This window comes from Trichoplusia ni, chromosome 6, assembly GCF_003590095.1.
Source record: "Trichoplusia ni isolate ovarian cell line Hi5 chromosome 6, tn1, whole genome shotgun sequence".
In the NCBI taxonomy this organism is placed as follows: Eukaryota; Metazoa; Arthropoda; class Insecta; order Lepidoptera; family Noctuidae; genus Trichoplusia; species Trichoplusia ni.
Genome location: NC_039483.1, coordinates 15501895 through 15522732, shown reverse-complemented (window position 1 = coordinate 15522732; position 20838 = coordinate 15501895). Strand labels below are relative to the sequence as shown.

The window sequence follows — 20838 nt, the reverse complement described above, 5'->3', positions numbered from 1 at the left end:
TTTAGATAAATTACACCCAGACACCAGAACAAATGATCATGCTCATAACACAACATTTGTCCTGGGCGGGAATCGAACCCACGACCTCCGGTATAGCAGGCAGGGTCACTAACCACTAGACCAACAAGCCCGTCGACTTTTGACGAATACGTAAAACCATCTGCATAATTGTTCCATCGGTACCACCAAGTTTTTATATGTATTTTAATCATATGATAATATTATATAACAACGAATTATGACCGATATAAGATAGCACAAACCTGTTATAATCGGTTATTATCATTACTGACCTGTCCGTACTTGTCATCTTTACCTTTGCACCCTTAGCGCCGCGCCGGCGCAAAGTTGGCGAAGACACACTTACACTTGTCTATGACTCTCGAAAGTGAACTTTAAGTCTATTCATATACAGTACATGTACTGTTTCATAAAGCCACAGCTAAAATGCTCGCTAGTTTTTTGATGCCATTGTTTTCAGCCAACAATTATTAACTCTAGTCCAACTGTCATAAAGCCCGTGTCAGAAATAAACTGCGTTCACTATGCGCCGGCCCATAGAATACCACAGTAAAAATTTAAAGTAAACGATTAAAAATAACGATAATTAATTTCATTCACACAGGCATAATCTTAAATCCAAAATATGAACAATAATTATTGTGCAATCAATGTGATAATAGTATCTAACCAATCCGATGTAATCGTTACAGATATCACCTCAATAAGTAGACATCAAGATCCATAGATTAAAAAGCAAGAAGTTTATTAATCAGAGGGCGTGGGTGATTAAGTAAATCTGTTAGTCATTGTTATTTAGTAACAGTTATCCTTAATTATTACAATTCTAACGTTTTAGCGTACTTAGATAATGAGTTACGATTAAGTTTCTTAGTGATCTGGTCACAAAATAAGCAAAGCTTGTGTTATGAGTACTAGACAACGGATAAAAATTCATGTTACATACACATAGTAGATTTAAATTATAAATTACACCCAGAGTATGCCTTTTGTACTAGATGTGAATCGAACCCATCAGATTTTTACCAGGCTTCATTAAATATAATTCAATTCCTTTTCCTGGAAGCTACGACGAAAACAATTTAATAAATTTTGACCACAAGGTATCTGAGTTAGAAAACTTCAAAACCATAACCTCCCAGAATCATCATTTATCAGTAATTAAACACAATCAAAATTATTATGCAACACATAAAATATATATTGCGTAATATACATATAATAGTTTTCAGTATGAAACACATAGGGTTCCGATTTTACCTTTCGGACAAAATCCTAGAAACACAATTTTCCTTCAAAGTTTTCTCGAAAACTAATATTATCTAAAGCTATGATCCACAATCATTTGGAATAATTAGTACAATAGAAAGAAAACACGTTACAAGGTAGTATCTGCTCATTGTTAAGGGATTATGATAACATTTATTATGCTCGTAAATTAATTTAACCTTCAATTAGAGACACTACTTAGTATTGTTTTTCGAATATAATTGAGATTGTAACAAAGGAACAAAGTAGAGATAAAGCAAGCTGTACTTTTCCATGAAAAAGACTTGTAAATGTTAATTCGGCTGAATACAGATTTAAAAAGTCTGCATCCCCATTACAATGACTGTTATTGAACATGCTATCCTATAATTGTTGAAGGATTATGGCGATGCGAAAGGGAAACGCTGATGCCGCTCTTGTGAGTTTTACAATAGCAAAAGATAACGTTTTGTGACCCGTTGGGCCTTAAGGCCAAGTGTTTCTCCGTTTCCTGAAGTAGGAGGCCAAAAAAACCGGTTTCGCCTTTTTTTTTATAATAACTATCGTGAGACTGATTCATTATAAATGATGTAACGGTTTCCTCCGCCGGGTCAGCTCATGATTAAGGACTCCGGTTGGGTCCGAAACTAGTCGGGCACCCCCGATAAATACGCGTGAGTAAACCGTTACATCACTTAATAACGGTTTCAAGTAGTTTCAAGTCTTCTTGTAAAATCACAAAAACATGATGGCATTAAAAATTAAAATTAATTAATACCGTCACCACGGTGAAGACACAACAACAAGATAATTAAAGGACGTTGGAAGATACGTCGATATGTGTTGATAAGTAGGACAGTAAGTATGGCGCGCCCAAATTACGTTAGTCATTGTATATACCCAAATTAAACAAAGAAGTAGCAGCTTCTGAAATCGTGTGTGATACCAGAGATGACATAGGCGACGTCTAATGTTCTGACCCGGTCAAGGGAGCCACAAAAATCTACATACAAAAAATGGCTTTAAATTGTCATGTAATGATCATAAACTTAAAATAATGATCATTTTTTTTAATCAAGCCCGGCCATTTCCCAACTGGGTGGCCACATTTGGTGCTATGGATGTGGTCCCAATATGAGGCGAGGAATCCGACGCACTTTACACATCGGCCTCTACAAACAAACGCGAAAGCGACCCGCCGGCCCTACTCATCGGCCGACACATCCCCCCGGTCGGCACTGTGTGGTAATGCAAAGCAACAGCACGTGCCGGTATCAAACGTGGTTGACGTCACCAGGCGGTTAGGTTTACTCAGTAAGAGTCTGACACTACCCGTCCTCGAGGTCGAAGACGGGTGTTCATGAAAATTCCCCCGCCATTACAAAAAAGGGCTTCATAAGGATTCCACCTTACGAAAAAAAAAGGCCTGGGCCACTCCAAGTGCTAAACAAAAGGCGTAGCCATAAAGAAAACAATTGAGCACTGATCACCACGCCCACTCAAAATGATGATGATGACTCATAAAAACAGTACCACTTTATTACAGTTCAATCGTCTGTCATAAAGATAAACTTTAACATATTTTTTAATATTTATTCCTTTAAATTAAACAAGTCATATCCTCTATAAAATTATATGAATGAAAAATGGTAAATGGCCTGTGAGCAAACACGACTTCCTCATTTTCATTTTAAAATTTACAAGAATTTTTGCTTAGTAATTGATTTTCAATGCAGTATACTACGAAAGATAAAGATATGTTTATTTATCATAATAATTTGATTAAATATCTGATGTTGACGCATTGCGTAAAAATGGAAATGGTATCCACAGACAGGTCTTCAATGTAACTTTCTAAAATTTTAAAACAACATCCTCTTAGTTCGTTTACTCATAGGATCCTTTTGTTTTATTATTCCTGTTTTATTAAGCATCTATCTATCCAGCTTCAGAATTTCATTAGCTACATTGCATTTTCCCTCATACTCCTAATACAGAAACCGGAAAGTAAGTAGCTAGTAAAATCGATTCAATGTAAATTAAAAGGGAAAATAAACAACACTGTACTAAAAGAGATCAATTTAATTTTAACCTGTATACATATTACAAACATCTGAAATAAACAATTAAGGCATACAAAACAATTTACATAACAAGATTACAAGAATGCTATCGTAGATAAAAACTCGGAATGGAAATACAACTAAAACTAAAAACGTGTTTAATTATTTGAAAGATTTAATCAAATAAAAAACATTCCACATACATTTGAATATTCAAAGTTATCTATTTACCTGAAGTGAATGAAATCACACGAGTAGATTTACAAATAGATGAACAATGTATCATAATTAGGTAAAACAAACATATCTAACAAAGTACTATCGCACAATCCCGATGTTTGCCGCGTTTTGTTGATATGACCTGATAATGCCTTTATCGCTACAGATTATGATTAAATAAGCCTTAAATGAGCAATCGAACAGTTAGTCTTGTCTGCCTCTAAAATGAAGAAGTAATCTATCAAATTAGTGATTTCAGCGCGTAAAATAATACGAAAATATTTTTAAAGAATTAATTAAGTGATATTAAAATGGTCACCGAAAATGGACGACTGAGCAACAATATAGAAGAATTCACAGAAGAAGATCCTCTCAGACAAACAGATGGAAATGAAGAAGCGAAAGAAAAGCTAACTTTTCGTGACAGAGTTGTACTAGTTTTTAGAAACATAACTATAGAACCATGCTTATTTATGTTTATACTGGCTGCCATGATCATCATGACAGCCACACAAAATTTGAACCTAGAAAAAGCCTGCCGAGTAAACCTGAACTTCACAGAAGAGATATGTGATTCCTTAAAGGCTCAGGATGTTGAGAGTGAGAACGCATATGAAAGAGAAACTCAGAAATTACTGGCAAGAGCGCTTTCCTGGAGAACGTATTTAGCAGCTACCTTACCTTGTATATTCGCGCTTTTTGCCGGCTCATTTTCCGATATAACGGGCCATCGAAAATTCTTCATCATGATCACTAGTTTTGGCCAACTTTTGATTGGTATCAACAACATCTTTCATGTTTACTTCTTCTATCAGTTGAGGTTGGAGTACTTGGTCTTCTCCGAAGCTATTATTGAAGGGTTAAGCGGGGGATGGTGTCTCTGCTTTTTGACTGCATTTGCCTTCGTCAGTTCTATTACTACAGACAAAGATAGAACTTACAGACTGGGACTTACTAGTTTCAGTATAACATTGGCTTTCCCAGTAGGAATGGGTACAAGTGGAATTCTCTTGAAGGCTATTGGATATTATGGATGTTATGGGTTAACTATTGGCATACATGTACTTAATTTGCTGTATCTTCTCTTCGTGTTGAAGGATCCTAAAAGAAACAAGGAACAGAAAAAGGTATGTAAAATGGCAATATATTTTTTTTTTCTATCAAACATTCAACTCTCGTAACATCTCTTACGAATCAAAAGTCAATAGTACCAAATCATCTGCTCGCTCATGGCGTGCAATTGAGGACGCCTGTGTCCAATAGTGAACGAATATGGGATGATGATGATATTAAAACAACACTTTTTTATAAACAAAATGAGAAACTTAACGCTATTATTATTTACAGCACGATCGTCGAGGTATTTGCCACTTGATACGTCAATTCTTCCAACTATCAAACGTTAAAGACACAGTTAGTGTGATTGTTAGAAAAGCTCCTAACAATAGAAGTATCCGTCTTTGTGTCCTCTTGGGAGTCGTCAGCTTCCTCTTTGGACCTATGTACGGTGAGTAAATTATTCATCTTTCTATAGAATATCTTTATCCATACTATGTTTCGCTACAATATTTAAATCATCTTGACTTTGACTTCAATTAAAATTGAGTGTCTATTAAACTACTTATTTCTATTAAAATTTTTGTTTCTATTTATCAAAAGCTCTCATCTAAATAAATTTGAGAGTAGGTACTTGAGAATAGGTATCTACACAAAAAATAATTTGACTCTAAATCTATTCGTTTCTTTTAGTTATTTCTCATTTGTACCAAATTTTCAGTGTCGCGTTTCCGAGTCGTCCTTGATTGAAAATTATTGATGCAAACTGTTTTATTTTTCAGGTGAAATATCAGTATTATATTTGTCTACAAGATACAGATTCAATTGGGATGAAGTTAAGTTCAGCATATTCCAGGCTTACAACTTTATAACACATGCAATAGGTAAGTGCACTTTTTGTAACATAAATACTGTTACTAAAGTAAAAGTATGCTTCATAAACATTCTCTGGAAGGTGCAACATGGTACAAAATTAAGATTTTGCAAGGTGTAGTTCGAGGACCATTGTTTTCTGTCTGTTATTGACTAGCGCCACGTCTTAAAGTTATGTTACGATAGACGCTTTCACAACCACGGGATTACTATTTGTGACGTAGTGGCAGATCATCTGGAATTGAAATGACATTCAAATCCAAAATAACTGTATGTAGTCAATAAGAATACATAATTTAGAAGAACGAGTTCTTTTTTATTTAATCTGTCAGTTCAAATCTATTTTTTTTTTATGAAAACCTCAATAATTTATTTTTAGCTAGAACCATGATATACTGTCCAACTCAGAATCAAACCTAAAAATAGATCGAAAACAAGCTTAATTCAATTGCGTCTGCGATTTTCCGTGCCGGTAACCTCACAATCTAGTACCCTTATTTATGTCCCAAATACATTTAAAAGCTTTCACTAAAACTGCTGAAAGGGACAGGCTATTGATAGAAATATTTTATAAAAACATTAAATTAAATTACGTTGTTTGTATTATTCGTGGGAGGTTGATAAGTAATTTATGTAACGATTTATTTAACTATAGATATTTTTTTAAAGTGACTACTAAAAAAGTTCTCTAAAGGAGCTTAGATCGAGGTCCGTATCATTAGTGTTAACTGCATAGACTATACTGCGTTTCGTTAATGTAACCACGACACCTGTCACCACGTCTTCTAGTAATATTGTTATGGTTGCTGAAGCGTGACAGAGCAATACACTGCGTAGAGCCTCTCTTCCTCTTCAACTTCAACTTCCTCGGGTGAGAAAATGGATAGGCTTGAAATCATTAGCGTTTCAGCCCGGAGAACAAAAAAAAAGGCCGACTTATTCAGCTACCATAGTAAGAGCGTTTATAGTATATGCCATTCATAGGAGACCACACCTCCAAAACTATGTTTTATCACAAATATCGCAATCACTTATAGCTCATGCTACTTCATCACTAATTAAATGATATGCACACTTAACTATCGTATTAAACGATGATTGAACAAAAATAATTGCGTAATAATGAAAAGACAGGATAACATATTATAGGTATATACATGCATATCAGTTAAATACCTCAAAAATAGTGCCAGTAATGGCGAATTGTTAGTTACGAGTTATTTTTTAGATAATACTGATAATTAATTAGTTGTGTTTATGGCGGAAGATACTTACTTATAGATTTGACTAAGTTTGATCAAAGGGGATTTATTTATTTGTGACAAAAATGTAATCAAACAACAAAGCAAAGGTGCTGCTCATTTCTTAGACCTTGCATAACCCTTAATTTTAGTATCCCGCTTATGCATGAGAATAATCCATAACTATTTGTTCTTAAACATGTGTGCATGTTATTCGTATGCGAGCAACTGATTGCGTTACGAGAACACACTTATAATACTAAGTGTAAATAATTAATCACCGAACTTTAAATTCTGATTTTTCTTCAAATTTTCTTTTAATCATCATCATTCCCCTGCCCTTATCCCAATTATTTTATTTGGGGTCGGCGCAAGTCGAAATTGGAAGGCCGATATGTACATATATTATTTTAAGAAACGTATAATACTCCTAAATTTACTTTTTAACAACAGCATGGCATCAAGTCTCTCGTTGTACCATTTTGTACAATCATACCAAAACATTAAAGTTAATTTTTTATTTTATTTCAGGTACAATTTTCTCAATAATGGTGCTTAGCAAACATCTGCAATTCCACGATTCCTTGCTTGGTATTGTCTCAACGCTGAGTAAAGTTGCCGCATCCTTCGTCTACTGCTTCGCTCCCAATGAGAAAATATTTTACTTAGGTAAGATTTACATGTATAATATTTAACGATTATTTCATTTGCATAATAATAAGACCTTTATAAAAAATGCCTGCACGGATAGCCGAGTGGTAGAGGCCACAACTTGAACCCACTTGCATGACGTGTCGCGGGTCCTATCCCCGCAATGGGTAAACTTTTTGCTTTTTTCATGTGTTTTTGCAACTATGTTTGTGAAACCCCGTGGTATATAGGGATTAAATTCCTCAGTCAGAAAGTAGAGTATAGTGTTCCTTTTATATGAGACAGCTAACTAAAGCTTTATAGCTTTAAGAGAGACTGCCGCCACATCTTAAACTTGTTAGTGGTGAGTCTCTGCACAACAGCAATAATGTCAATTCTTGTCGTTAAGTTAGGCCGCCTGATCATAATGCGAAATGAGTTCATAGTGCTCCGTTCGGAATCGCCGCGAGATTTTATCAGCTGCAACAGCGTTTTTAACCTACTTCAGAAAGCAGAAATTTATGTTCTACTGTTTATATTTTAAATTCTTTATCAATAACAGTTTCAAACTATAGTGATTAAACAAAAAAATATTGTAACGAAATTGTGTGTATTTTTATCTATAACACAAAATTTTAACTTCTATTGTTGTAATTTTTAATTAGTTGAATTCTCCACTGTCCCGAGAGTTATTTTAATTGATCAGGAGTGTTTCACATACATTTAATTTGTAGCGATGCCAATTTGTTATGTTTCAGAGAACTCAATAATTATTCGTAACAAAGTTCCTATAATTACCTCCTGCTACTGATAGGTTATAGAATTCCAACTAGTTTAATTTCCCTGTTATTTGGTATTATAAGTTCTACCTACCACAAAAATGTATTAGTATAAAATAACTATTATAGCTCTTGCCCACGGGCTCGCCCACTATAAAGCAAAAAATATCACACGGGATACATTAAATTCGGGATAAAAACTACACTATAATCCAGGTTATGAACTACCTGTGTACCAAGTTTCTTTTAAATCTGTTCAGTGTTTTATGCGTCGAAGAGTATCAAACATCCATTGGATACATACAAACTTTCATCTTTTATACTTTACATTGAAAACTTATTTTATTAGTTAAACTATTTCTCTTTTATTTTTTACTGGAATATTATGTCTGTATATGATTATGTTTATTATTATGTATAATTTAAATAGCTGTTTAACATTTTTGTACAGATTTTTTTATAGTTATTTTGAAAGTTTATCGAACCGGGCACCATGCCCTCAGCGTACGCCGAAATAATTTTTATTCTGCAATAAATAATAAATTGAAGCGAAACATGAAAGTATAAAATCATCATCATCATCGGCCTAACCTTTTCCCAACTATGTTGGGGTCGGCTTCCATTCTAACCGGTTTCAGCTGAGTACCAGTGTTTTACAAGGACCGACTGCCTATCTGACCTCCTCAACCCAGTTACCTGGACAACACGATACCCCTTGGTTAGACTGGTTGTCAGACACACACAAATGCCTATCATAACAAAAATAATATATTTTTTAATCGTTTAATATTTTACCTACTTCAATTTATCGCTTATCTACGTTGTTTCCTATCACGTAATTGTGATAATCGTTTTCATCCTAATATGACACACATTTCTGTTATATCATGACCCATTTTTACTACGACTGTTCGTTGCGCTAGAAATTGGTAAAACAATTTTATTGCCTGATTAGTAATCTCCTAACCTTGATAGAAAACACGTTTACATGCCGTGTTTCAATAGAACAAGGTGATATTAATATAAAGAATAGGTATCTGCTTGAAAAAAACCGTTTTCTACAAAATAATATGATAACATCAGTAAGGTCGTAAGTTCGGATCCCGGACCAATGACCTTTCAAATACATGTATTGTAAAAAGGGCAAAGAAAAACATCGTGAGGAAACCAGCACACAGGATTTTTTTAAAGATGATTTAAGCCATATCAGAGGCCTTTTTTGGGATGGGAAATCATCAATGTCAGAGGCATGCTCGCGGAACTTTGACCATAGGTTTTACATCACCCATACGAAAGGAAGATCATGTTGCAACTTACTAGATTTCTTAAATCTGTTGTTTCTTGCCATGTACAAAAGTGAATTTTTAAAATGAAAAATTTCTGCTTATTATTTTGAATATAAACAATTTATATAATTAATATTTTTGCTTGTATGATATCATCTTACTAATATCCAAATATTGCAAGTCATTATCGTTCACGTGTTTTCACTAGTTTAGGCCTGGTCTTGGCTTCATTTTTCACGTTTCAAACACGGCAAAACACCGAATTATCTTAAGATAAAGAACGGTAATCCATCTATTAATATGGGTTTTTACCAATATGTTATACTTATATATGGGCCTCTTTACTGCCATTTAATATACGATATAGGTACAAAGGGTAATATCTATATTAGGAATATGAAAATGACGTTATAAAAACGTATTTCATGCTTAATTGCTTATAACTGAAGATCTATTCACACGAACGTTTCGGGAACGAAGACGATTTGCGGACGCAATAGGAGTTGTAAGTCATATAGAGATGCCGAAAAAAAAAAATTGTAAGAAAGCGGAAATAATTATCTGATGATCCTTGATCAATATTATTTTGTTTCGTCTGTTTTTGACGTTAATGTTTACCTCGCTTACGACCTGTTGGTCTAGTGGTCAGTAGCCTTGACTAATGCACCGCAGGTCGTAGGTTCGAATCCCACAAAAGACAATTTTTTGTGTGATGCGCACAATAATTTGTTCTGTCTCTGGGTGTAATTTATCTATATGTTATGAATGTAACTAGAAATATATAAGTATGTTTAGCATTTATTTACTCATAATATAAGCGTTGTGTGAAAATTCTGGAAGATTTGATCATGATTAATGCATAGGATTCTAACAATTATCGATAGTTTGTCCAGTATATTCTGTTCTAAAAACCCTTCTTCGGACACAATCAGGTTAAAATATCATTTTTATAACATGGAAATAAAAGATTTGTTTGAAAAAGCTTAAATTTATTTATTTTATTTTACAGCACCTCTGGTTGAGATTCTAAATGGTACATCTCTGCTGGCAATGAGGTCTCTTATCACGAAGCTAGTAGAACCGAGTGAATTAGGTAAGTTCTAAACTTAAAATTAAATAAAAAGAAAACAAAATGTTCGTTCAATATTTGGTAAAAGTCTAAACAATGAAATGACACAAAAGCACACGCGGAATAATGATTTTTTTGAAATTTATTTTTTCTAGGTAAAGTAAATTCCCTGGTGGCGTTGGTTGAAAACCTAATGCCTCTGATATACGTGCCACTGTACACAAGAGTGTACAGTGCCACTATGGAGGTGCTGCCCGGCGCTGTGTTCCTCATGGGAGCACTCATGACGATACCTGCTATAATCGTATTAATGTAAGTATTTGAGAATGCTTTGCAGACACTTTTAAACAGAGACACATTACACAGAGAACCTTTCCATTGCAGCGAAGTGAAGCTGTATTGGATGAAACCAACAGTATTGCGTAAAACCTTGGCTCCCATCCACTCTTGGAACCCTAATGGTTATAAAATATTCCTGTAACTCTGCTCCATGGCCTGGCTCTCCTTCAATGCTAGGAATGCCTTTTGAAAATCTCATTTTAACGACATAGTGGAACTCGTACTGTGTCAGCAGAATACTTCAATGCAAAAACATACAAGAGAGCCATGACGTATCAATGTAGCTAAGTGTATTACTAAACCCCTTAATATCAATAGAAAACAGTCAAATTTATGGCGATGACAAAGTCAGATGATGTCAAAGTCATGTGAATTATCGAAATGAAGTATCATTTCCATACACATAAGTGACGGTTTTTAGCACAATGATTGGTTCATGGTAGCTCTTTTAATTTCTATACAATCAACACAACAAAAAAATAATTTTAATCATTTGTTTTTTCGCAGTTGGTTCTACTACGATCACCGGAGAGATTTGAGAAAAGCGAAAAAAGTTCCCATCGATAATAGGTTATAGTTAATTAGGTTAATTGTAAATAAATAATTGTAGTACAAATATATTGGGAGATGATGTCTCAAAACTTCCAAATACTCTAATATATTTTTACGTAATTACACTTTTTATTATATTTGTTTGTTTTACTTTCATCACCAAAATATTGATTTTCTTACTTTAATTAATATCTAAAATACAGATACCATTTAAGGTCATCACTTATTTCATGATATAATGTCGTATCAGTCAATAAATTCAATATTATCTGTTACTAACCCAAAAACCAAAATCATCATCGTAAGCTTTTCCAACTATATTGGGCTCGACTTCCAGCATTACCGTATTCAGCTTAGTACCAGCGTTTTACAAGAAGCGATAGTCCTTCTTAACCCAGCCTTTCAACTAACTCTTTAACCCTAAATATCAACATAAGACATTAAACTATCGGTGCATCCTGTGACCATAATTAGTAAACAGATCAAAAAACACCTAATAGAAAATAATGTCCTAATTGCTTACCTAAGAATAATTCATCTATTTCGAACCATCCTTCTAATGCAAACACGACAGGTCAATGAACTAGGAACCTAAACAAATATACTGCACGCAGTTGCTAATGTTTATAAGCAAAACTTACATGTCATCGTTTCCAATTGTGACACAAACACAGCAATAAATATTTACCAAAAGAACAAATGTTGACCGGCAACAAAACAAATACTGTTTGTTTTCCACGAAATGTTATTAAGAACATTAATTACTGATAACTCATTATACCAGTGCCAACTGCGTACTAAAAACAGACGAAAACTCGGCTTACACTAACGAGCACAAAACCCGTCTCCTTCGCGCCACCGACGACGCTTATATGTTTGTACAGCCACTTTAAGCCAGCCGTGCCCGCGTTCATTTAGACCTCTCGAGAGTCAAGGTGTCGCCTCGGAGTTTGAATGCTGTCTCATTAACATGTCCGCAACACATTTCTATTTCTTTCACAACATATTCATAATTAGTAAAAACAAATAGTTTTAATCCAGGCGCCTGGTTCAAAATAAATTCACGTGTATTTACAAACAACACGAGAATTGTCAACCGTTATATGGCAGGTATTAGATGCAGTGATAAAAATCTGTGACGCGCTTTATCGTCGCGACATAACTCAAGCAAATATTGAATCTGATTCTATATTATATATTACAAGTACCACAACAAATAGTAAAGATAAAACAAGTGCGATTCAGGGGTATCTTTATTTAACATAGTCTTCATATAGACAGCTGACACTAAAGTGAAAACATTGGCATGTAAAGAAAAATCGCAAAAATGGATTCCTGCAAAAGTGAAAATGATCCAAAAAATGAAAAGCAAGAAAGAATTGACGAATCCGAGAATAAAGAAGAAGTAGATGAGTCATCTCCTTTAAAACCTAATCCAGACGTAATAGATCCAAAAGAAAAGAAGGAAATACCAAAAAAGTTAAGTTTTAGAGAAAGACTCAAATTAATAAAAGACAATACAACAGTAGAACCAATAATGGCTTGTTACGTGATGCCCAGTGTCCTGGCATCGCTGGCCATTCAGAATTTGAATCTAGAAAAAGCCTGCAGAGTTAACCTGAATTACTCCGGAGAGGTTTGTGACGCATTAAATTTAAGAGAAACTGAGAATTATACGCTTGAGGAGGAAGAAGTTCAAAGACTGACTGCTGGCGTCCAAATGTGGAAGAACATTGTACAAACCGCGATCCCAGTCCTACTGATCCTATTTGTGGGAGCTTGGAGTGACAAGACAGGGAAAAGAAAAGCGTGTATCTTGCTCCCCATTGTTGGGGAATTTGTAGCTTGCCTTGGCTTCATAGTCAATACCTATTTCTTCTACGAGTTGCCTGTTGAAGTTGCTGCGTTAACTGAATCCATATTCCCTGCTATCACGGGAGGGTGGTTCACGAATTTCATTGGTGTGTTTAGCTATATTGGTGATATTACTACCACCGAGAATAGGACTTATAGAGTAGGCTTGGTGAATATATTCATGTCGCTCGGCTATCCTATTGGGAGTGCTTTGAGCGGAGTGTTGCTCTCATGGGTGGGGTATTACGGAGTTTTTACAATATCGGCAAGTCTGTACATGTTCAGTTTGGTGTATGGTTACTACTATTTAGAAGAGCCGAGGCAAAGAGCTGAGAAAAAAATAGTAAGTAAATTGTTCATTTTGACTTCTTTATTAATCGTCAAAAATCAATCAGAACTTGAACTCTATAGTTTCCGGTAACTAGTTATTAGTTTTTTACATCGAATCTATTTACAAACAGACCAAACACCTTACAATACTCATAGTCCATACTAAAACATCTAAATTTAAAAGTCTATATTTACGGAATTACCCATTTGACCCATTCCAATGTAAAGGTAAATACCTCAGATTCATCCCTATCCTTTGAATCTATCCAACAATTTCTAAATTTCTTTCTAAAATAAAGTGACCATCACCAAAATCATTCATCAACAACTCTGTGCTCTCAGGAAAACCAGAAATACAAAAAGAAAGGATTTCTCCGAGAATTCTTCGACATCGACCTGGTGCTGGATACCTTCAGGGTGGCTTTCAGACAAGGGCCCGGAAACAGGCGACTTCGCGTCTGCCTACTGTTGATTGTGGTGTGTGTCGTTTTTGGACCGATGCATGGTAAGTACTCGTAGTTTTTTTTATTGTCAATCTGCCTAGATTCTTCTCAAACTTCAGCTTCAAAGGTGGCATTACTTTTAAAGAAAGACTGGTGCAATTGTTTATACGATAATACCGTCTACGCGCTGCTTCATCAATCTTCCATAACTGCTTCAATATTACTAGGTATAAGATGTGACCGACTGCCTCTGTAAACTCCAAAACCTAAGTTTTTTGCTTTTGTTGTAAATATAGGGGTTGATTAATATGTACGTATATGAGTTGCTTATGAACTATGCTCTATAAAAAGTAGAACATAGAAAAAGGTTTTCTAGTTTAGAAACTAGGCTGTTTTTCTCGATATTTAATTTCCTTATACTCAAATACTACTGTTGTTTAAAGAGAACTAAAAGATATAATTAATTCACGGAAGTCATTAAGTAACTCTTATCACTTAAATAAATAATAAGATAGAACTTTTGGGAATTCCCCCCTAACAGATTATTACAATAAACAAATAAGGATTCTTCTGTCTTTTAACAATGTAACGAAAACAATTTATCTGTTTTTTCTTCATATTTCTGTACTTGCCGTAACAATATAATCCCAACAGGGTTATCAGTAACAATCAAAATAAAGTAATTCCATCCGTTCGTCAGATACAAAGCGAGCGATAAAAAATAACTTTAAATTTAATATTTTTGAAGCGACTCCGTCATTTTTTCCTCAGTGTAATTTAAATAATTTTCCATAATAAAAAGAATTTCTTATGATTCCCCTGTGCCTTATAAAATGTTAAGGGTAGATCTGACGTGGAATGGGGCCATTAAAAAGACAAAGCTATTTATTGTGTTACATGTAGGTCAACAAAATATTAAATGCAATGCTACATTTGTATTAATTCTCCTTTGTCGAGATGTGAACTTATTTATAACCGTTGCATATTCATTAATAGAGCACTCGTCACCTTAAAAAATGTAATGTAGAACAAATGAAATTATGGATAAAAAAGATGTAATTGTAATTATATGTTTACACAATTCCCCAAATTAAGGTGCCTTATGCTTTCAAGGTCCACATATAAGTATGTACTGTTTCTAAGAAATATACCGATTAAAATTATAGGGTAGGTATGTGGGAGTCGTCTTTTTTCAGATGGGAAATCAATTAATGACTCCTCTCGCGTTGGGTTCAGCGGCATTGGACTGAAACCCACACATGTTCGTTCCTCTGGTCTTTGAATATTATTATAAGGGCCTCACTGAAAATCCGGCCTGGATGTCATCAGCTGTAATGAGCTACCCTGAGCTTGCTAACATCTCTTTGAGTGTAAAATAAGGACGTACCGGTCAACAAAAGCCAGCCCAAGGCCCGCGCCTGTAGTTACCGAGAGTCATCACGAGACATTCAAAATGTTAGAGTCATTACACTGTATAAACGCCATATCAGGTGTTATCACATCATCATCCTCCGTATCTTCTATTTGTACGCTGAATTAAATTAGAAACTCTTAAACGGCTCGTTTGTTTTCTTTCAGGTGAATTCACAATACTGTATCTGTTCACAAGATTCAGGTTCAATTGGAATGAAGTTCAGTTCAGTATGTGGTCAACTTACTCGATAGTAACCAACTTAATGGGTGAGTTACTTCATAAGTGCACGTTCATTTGTTTTGCTAGCGGTTCCCACTTCGACAAAGCTTATGGTCTTAGTACGTTGTTCAATTGTTTAAGTTAACAGGTCATTGTTTGTGAGTCTTGAAGTTATTTAAGGAAAATCAAATTGTTGGACGAATACCGAATCATCTTTAAGTCAATACTAAATCAATTGCATGTGTCTTAAATGATTCTGGAACCCGCTGCGACACAAAATTAAATTCCTGAGTATGAAATTTTTTAATCCAACTAATGTGATTTTGTTGCTGTTTGATAATCTCTCCCGATTTTTTATCGCCGTGGGCTCATTTTTGATTTGTAGAGGACTCAGCCACACCAGTTAGTAAAAACATATTTTTTTTACGAGCAACAGTTTTAACTATTTTTAAAAGAGTATTTATGCACTTATAAGCCTACATCGTTTTATTTAAAACGTTACCCGCACTAAGGCATTTAATCCTTGTGTCGCGTGGGTTTCACAAACATTTAAGTCGAACCACTGGACCATATGTGCAGTCAAAAATATTATAATAATTACAGGTACATTTTTCTCAATAACGCTGTTTAGTAACTACCTGAAGCTTGACGATACTCTTCTTGGGATCATATCGAACACCAGCAAGATTGTTGCGGCCTTCGCTTATGCCTTCGCGAGAAACGACTTTGAGATTTATCTAGGTAAGTCCGGTCTGATTGTAAAACCCTGTTACATTTTGAATACGTATATTATTTTATGAGAAGAAATAAACAATTTTCGAATAAATAGCAAATATCTAACTAACTAACTTTCTCGGCTCAGAGACCCGAAGTGGGTCTTGGCCTCCGAAACGAGAACTCTCCATTCCTGCATTTTGGTGTGTAGGTTTTTAAACCTTTGAAAAATATATAGACACACACATATGCATTATCCGACTGTAAAGGTACTAAAAACTTTCGTTAACACTAAAATTAGATAAAATCGATCAAGTGCGAGCAACTAGGATAAAAAAAATGCGATATAAATTGAAACTTATCTAAGCTTAATTTCTGTAGGTATTTAAAATAAAAGTAAACAATCTTGGTACTTAAAAGTAGAACGAGACTAAAAACAAATGCCAAACAACAATAAAGATTACCAAATCAAATATACTACTAAAAATTTACAGTCGTTTATTTATACATGATTGTTTAAATATACACTAAGATTAATTTGCTTTCTTTAAGTTCTTTAAGAAACGAAATATAAACTCTTTGTTCGTTTAGTCTAAACGCACCTTTACAAAACAATTTCCTAGTCTATACTCATCCTTTCCCTTTGTTATATGTCTATCGCCAGTAATTAAATGAATTGTATGCATAGGCATCAATTTGCTTGTTCAGCAATGACGTCAAACGTCTCTTTTATAGTATTTTCTAAGATTAATACGTTGTCTATTATACATCTGCGCAGTTTATTGAATATAATATGTGATGTAGAGATCATTATTAGATGCAATTAGTTATAAACCAAAGAAGTCTAATTAGGCCGTCAGATTTCCAAATAAATACTTATAAGTATTTCTTATTCTATCGTCTAAATAAAGAAAAGATGATGACGTCAATTTAAATCTCGTGTGACGTCACTTATCAGAACATTTCTTACCAACAAGTGACGTAATTAATTCCCACATCCATATGTTGCATCATCCTTGATGCGTTATCCCCTCAAAATATTTTATTGGATTAAGAAACTACATATCCAATGTTTTAGCTGTACCGGTAACAGAAATACGTCATCTTTGAAAATTTCAACTGCCTAGCTAACGGTTCATGAGATACAATATGGTGAGGTGAAGAGGTGATGATAAAACCAAAATCATTTCTTTCTTATTCTACCTTTTTAACATTTGTAAAGACCCAAACCAGCAACTCTTGCCTCTTGGCTCATTGTACCAGTATCTTTAAATAAAAAGAAAAAACACGTTCTACGTTGAATGACGACCTCCGTGGTCGAGTGGCGTACGCATCGGTTTCAAGGTGTCGCTAGCTCTGTGGTCCCGGGTTCGATCCCCGGCCGAGGCAATGTAAAAATTCACATTTTCTACATTGTCTCGGGTCTGGGTGTTTCTGGTACCTTCGTTGTATCTGAATTCCATAACACAAGTGCTTTAGCAACTTACTTTTCGTTCAGAACAATGTATGTGATGTTGTCCGCTTGTTGTTGTTATTCTATTACATAACCTGTTATCATGCTCAAGTATTTCTTTCTATGTCATAACTTTTATGCAATATAGGTCCGTCAAATAAATCATTATCTATTTTTTCTCAATGTAACATATGTGATAATATCTTTGAATACACAAAGGCGTACTTATATTGCAGCACTATTTTCTAACACTATTTGCATTAATTATTTAATTAGTGATAATGCGAAGGTTATCATCTATATGTTGTCTATAACAATTATTGTGTCATTCGCTTTATTGATAAAGTATTTAATTAATAGTGATAAAATACTAGTTAAGTTCCGCGGGATTTCACGCTTGATTTTCATCCTTCAGGTCGTTTCACATTGATAACGTTATTATTAGCCTAATTCATATTTCAATAGTCTGGTATTTATTGCGACCGATTTTTATTACTCCTTCCTATTTGCGTGAAACTCTCAGCGTCGCTAGTCCGACTCGCACTTGACCAGTTTTTCTTGACCTTGATCTAAAGAATTCATTTGGGTAAATTCGAAAACAAGTTTCACATACGCGATCTATAAGGAGGTTACGTAAATTTGCATTGACAAATAATTCAATAAATTCTTCTTTTTTGTTACCAAAGTCAAAGGTGAACCAATCACAATCCAATGTCTCCCAGTTTCACCTAGGTCATATCGTTTTAATAAAAATGGAATATTTCATCAGAAGTCACTCTTAAGAAGTCCAATAAAGAACTTCGGACTACTATGTAATATTACTTAACTATTTCCACGAATTTCATACTTTTGAACTTCGGCAATTATTCAATAGTATTCAACAAGCCATCGAAATTACACTGGCTTTTCGCAGTATTGAAGAAAAATATTCAATATCGAGGGCTTTCATAATTTAATATTAATAACGAAATTCGTATTTGTTACATTATAAAAAAGTTTTATAAGTACGACCGGGCATTTTTTTTTTGGTTCGCAAATTGCTTTTATTTTCGTCCATGAGTATATTTGGATTTCGTGATGAGAGAGGCTTGTGGCTAAGCTATAACCGCAGAAGTGAAACGATCACAGGTTAAGCCATGCTTGACGCGGTTGGTCCGTATTTATTAAGGTTGATGGGTGACCATCTTTGTCATAACGAGTTCCTTCGTGTTTCGGAAGGCACGTTAAATTGTGGGTCCCAGCTGTTATTCTTACATCTTTGACAGTCGTTACAGGTAGTCAGAAGCTTGAAAAGTCTGACAACCAGTCTAACCAAGGGGTATCGTGTCGCCCAGGTAACTGGGTTGAGGAGGTCAGATAGGCAGTCGCTCCTTGTAAAACACTGGTACTTAGCTGAAACCGGTTAGACTGGTAGCCGACCCCAACATAGTTGAGAAAAGGCTAGGCCAATGATGAGTATATTTAGAATTAATAGTTTCGTGTATAACAATAGCAGTATTTTGTTACAGCACCTCTTCTTGAAATCTTGAATGGTACATCTTTCATAGCGATGAGATCGATTGCGACTAAACTGGTCAACGGAGAAGAATTTGGTAAGTTTTTAATTAAACTATTCGAACTCTTTAGTTTTTAGTGTATAAAGCAATACATGTATCTGATACTTAACCACTTCAGCCTCCAACGACAACGTCTAAGAGCGATTTCTTTGAAGTTCCTATGACTGTTGTTTCTTGAAGTCTGCCTTAAGAAACTGCCTAGTGTACAAAACTATCAGAATCTATAAGACTGTTAGGACCTTAAATAATGTAGAGAGTAAGTAAAAACAAATCATGTGTTGTCCTCCGGTTTCTCGTGAAAACTACTTAAAAAATAGCTTTATCATAGGTTTTTTTTGTGGAGGTCATATTTACAAAATCAGGCAGTATTTTTAAAGAACTGTCTTCAGATATGTTTCTTGTATTTTACAGGTAAGGTTAACTCCTTGTTTGGACTGGCAGAAGCCACAATGCCCTTAGTGTATGGGCCTCTTTACACCCGCGTGTATATGGCAACACTGAACATATTGCCAGGAGCAGTCTTCCTTCTCGGGGCGATTCTTACATTGCCATCTATCATTATTTTTGGGTAAGTAATAGCAACAGATTTATACTGTATACAAATAGGAAAAAAAGGCAGAAGCTGTTTAGTTTTAGACAGTAAGAGCCCGCTTCCTTCCTGCTGAGCAACCTGCTGACCAAACAAAAAAAACTCTGCTTCGAATCGTCTAAAGTCTAAATTCTTTTAGTGTATATTATTTATATTTAATTACCAATATAAAGATTGAATGTCGAGATAGGTAGGTAACACCGAAAATCCTTATTTCATTATTAATCTTTATTCCTTACGGCTCAATAAAAGATTATTGAAAAAACCTTTTAAGACTGAAACAGGCAATATATTTTCAGGTGGCTGTATTTCGAGCACAAAAAAGATATATTGAGGAACGAAGCCTCGAAAACAGACACAGAAAAGCAACAGGCTGAACAATTAAAATAAAACTTAATGGATTTATAAATAAACTGTTCAAGATATATGTGTTGGCTTTCATTCAATTTATGGGAGCAAGTACTGAAGGATTGATACATCGCAGGCAGTTGCTCGGTTATCAGGAGTATACAAGTTGAATAATGTAATGAAAAATATATTTTAATCGAATACTATATTGTTTTTTTAACCTTCCTGTTGTGGAAAACAACTGCAATTTTTTTTAATGTGGTACATCAACTGATTTATTAAAGTTCAGATGTAACTGAAGAATTCCTCGTTCAATTTCTGTCAACAGTTTTTTTTTAAGAACTTATACTGTCCCGAGTGTATTATTTTATTTCGCGTTTTTATACATGTATATCATAAGCACTGAGACAGCCAGACACAGACTAAGTGGTAATCGAACCCGCAATACGCCACGAACACTGGATTTGTTTCGTATATTACTCGGCTATCCGTGCAGTAATTTGTTCCTTTGTCACTCGCATTAATCCAGAAATTTATTATTA

The 20838-nt window shown here is 34.6% G+C and overlaps 2 protein-coding genes across 2 annotated transcripts; both read left to right on the top strand.

Annotated features, from left to right (window-relative positions):
* The first annotated feature begins 3765 nt into the window (after nt 1-3765).
* On the top strand, nt 3766-11513 carry LOC113495251 (solute carrier family 46 member 3-like). The gene is made up of 7 exons (XM_026873887.1): nt 3766-4678; nt 4899-5058; nt 5390-5491; nt 7253-7390; nt 10426-10509; nt 10641-10797; nt 11332-11513. The coding sequence occupies exons 1-7, from the start codon at nt 3863-3865 to the stop codon at nt 11399-11401; spliced, it is 1527 nt and encodes a 508-aa protein (XP_026729688.1). The 5' UTR covers nt 3766-3862; the 3' UTR covers nt 11402-11513.
* A 470-nt stretch (nt 11514-11983) lies between these two features.
* On the top strand, nt 11984-20499 carry LOC113495250 (proton-coupled folate transporter-like). The gene is made up of 7 exons (XM_026873886.1): nt 11984-13573; nt 13903-14065; nt 15582-15683; nt 16240-16377; nt 19312-19395; nt 19771-19927; nt 20248-20499. The coding sequence occupies exons 1-7, from the start codon at nt 12704-12706 to the stop codon at nt 20336-20338; spliced, it is 1605 nt and encodes a 534-aa protein (XP_026729687.1). The 5' UTR covers nt 11984-12703; the 3' UTR covers nt 20339-20499.
* The last annotated feature ends 339 nt before the right edge of the window (nt 20500-20838 follow it).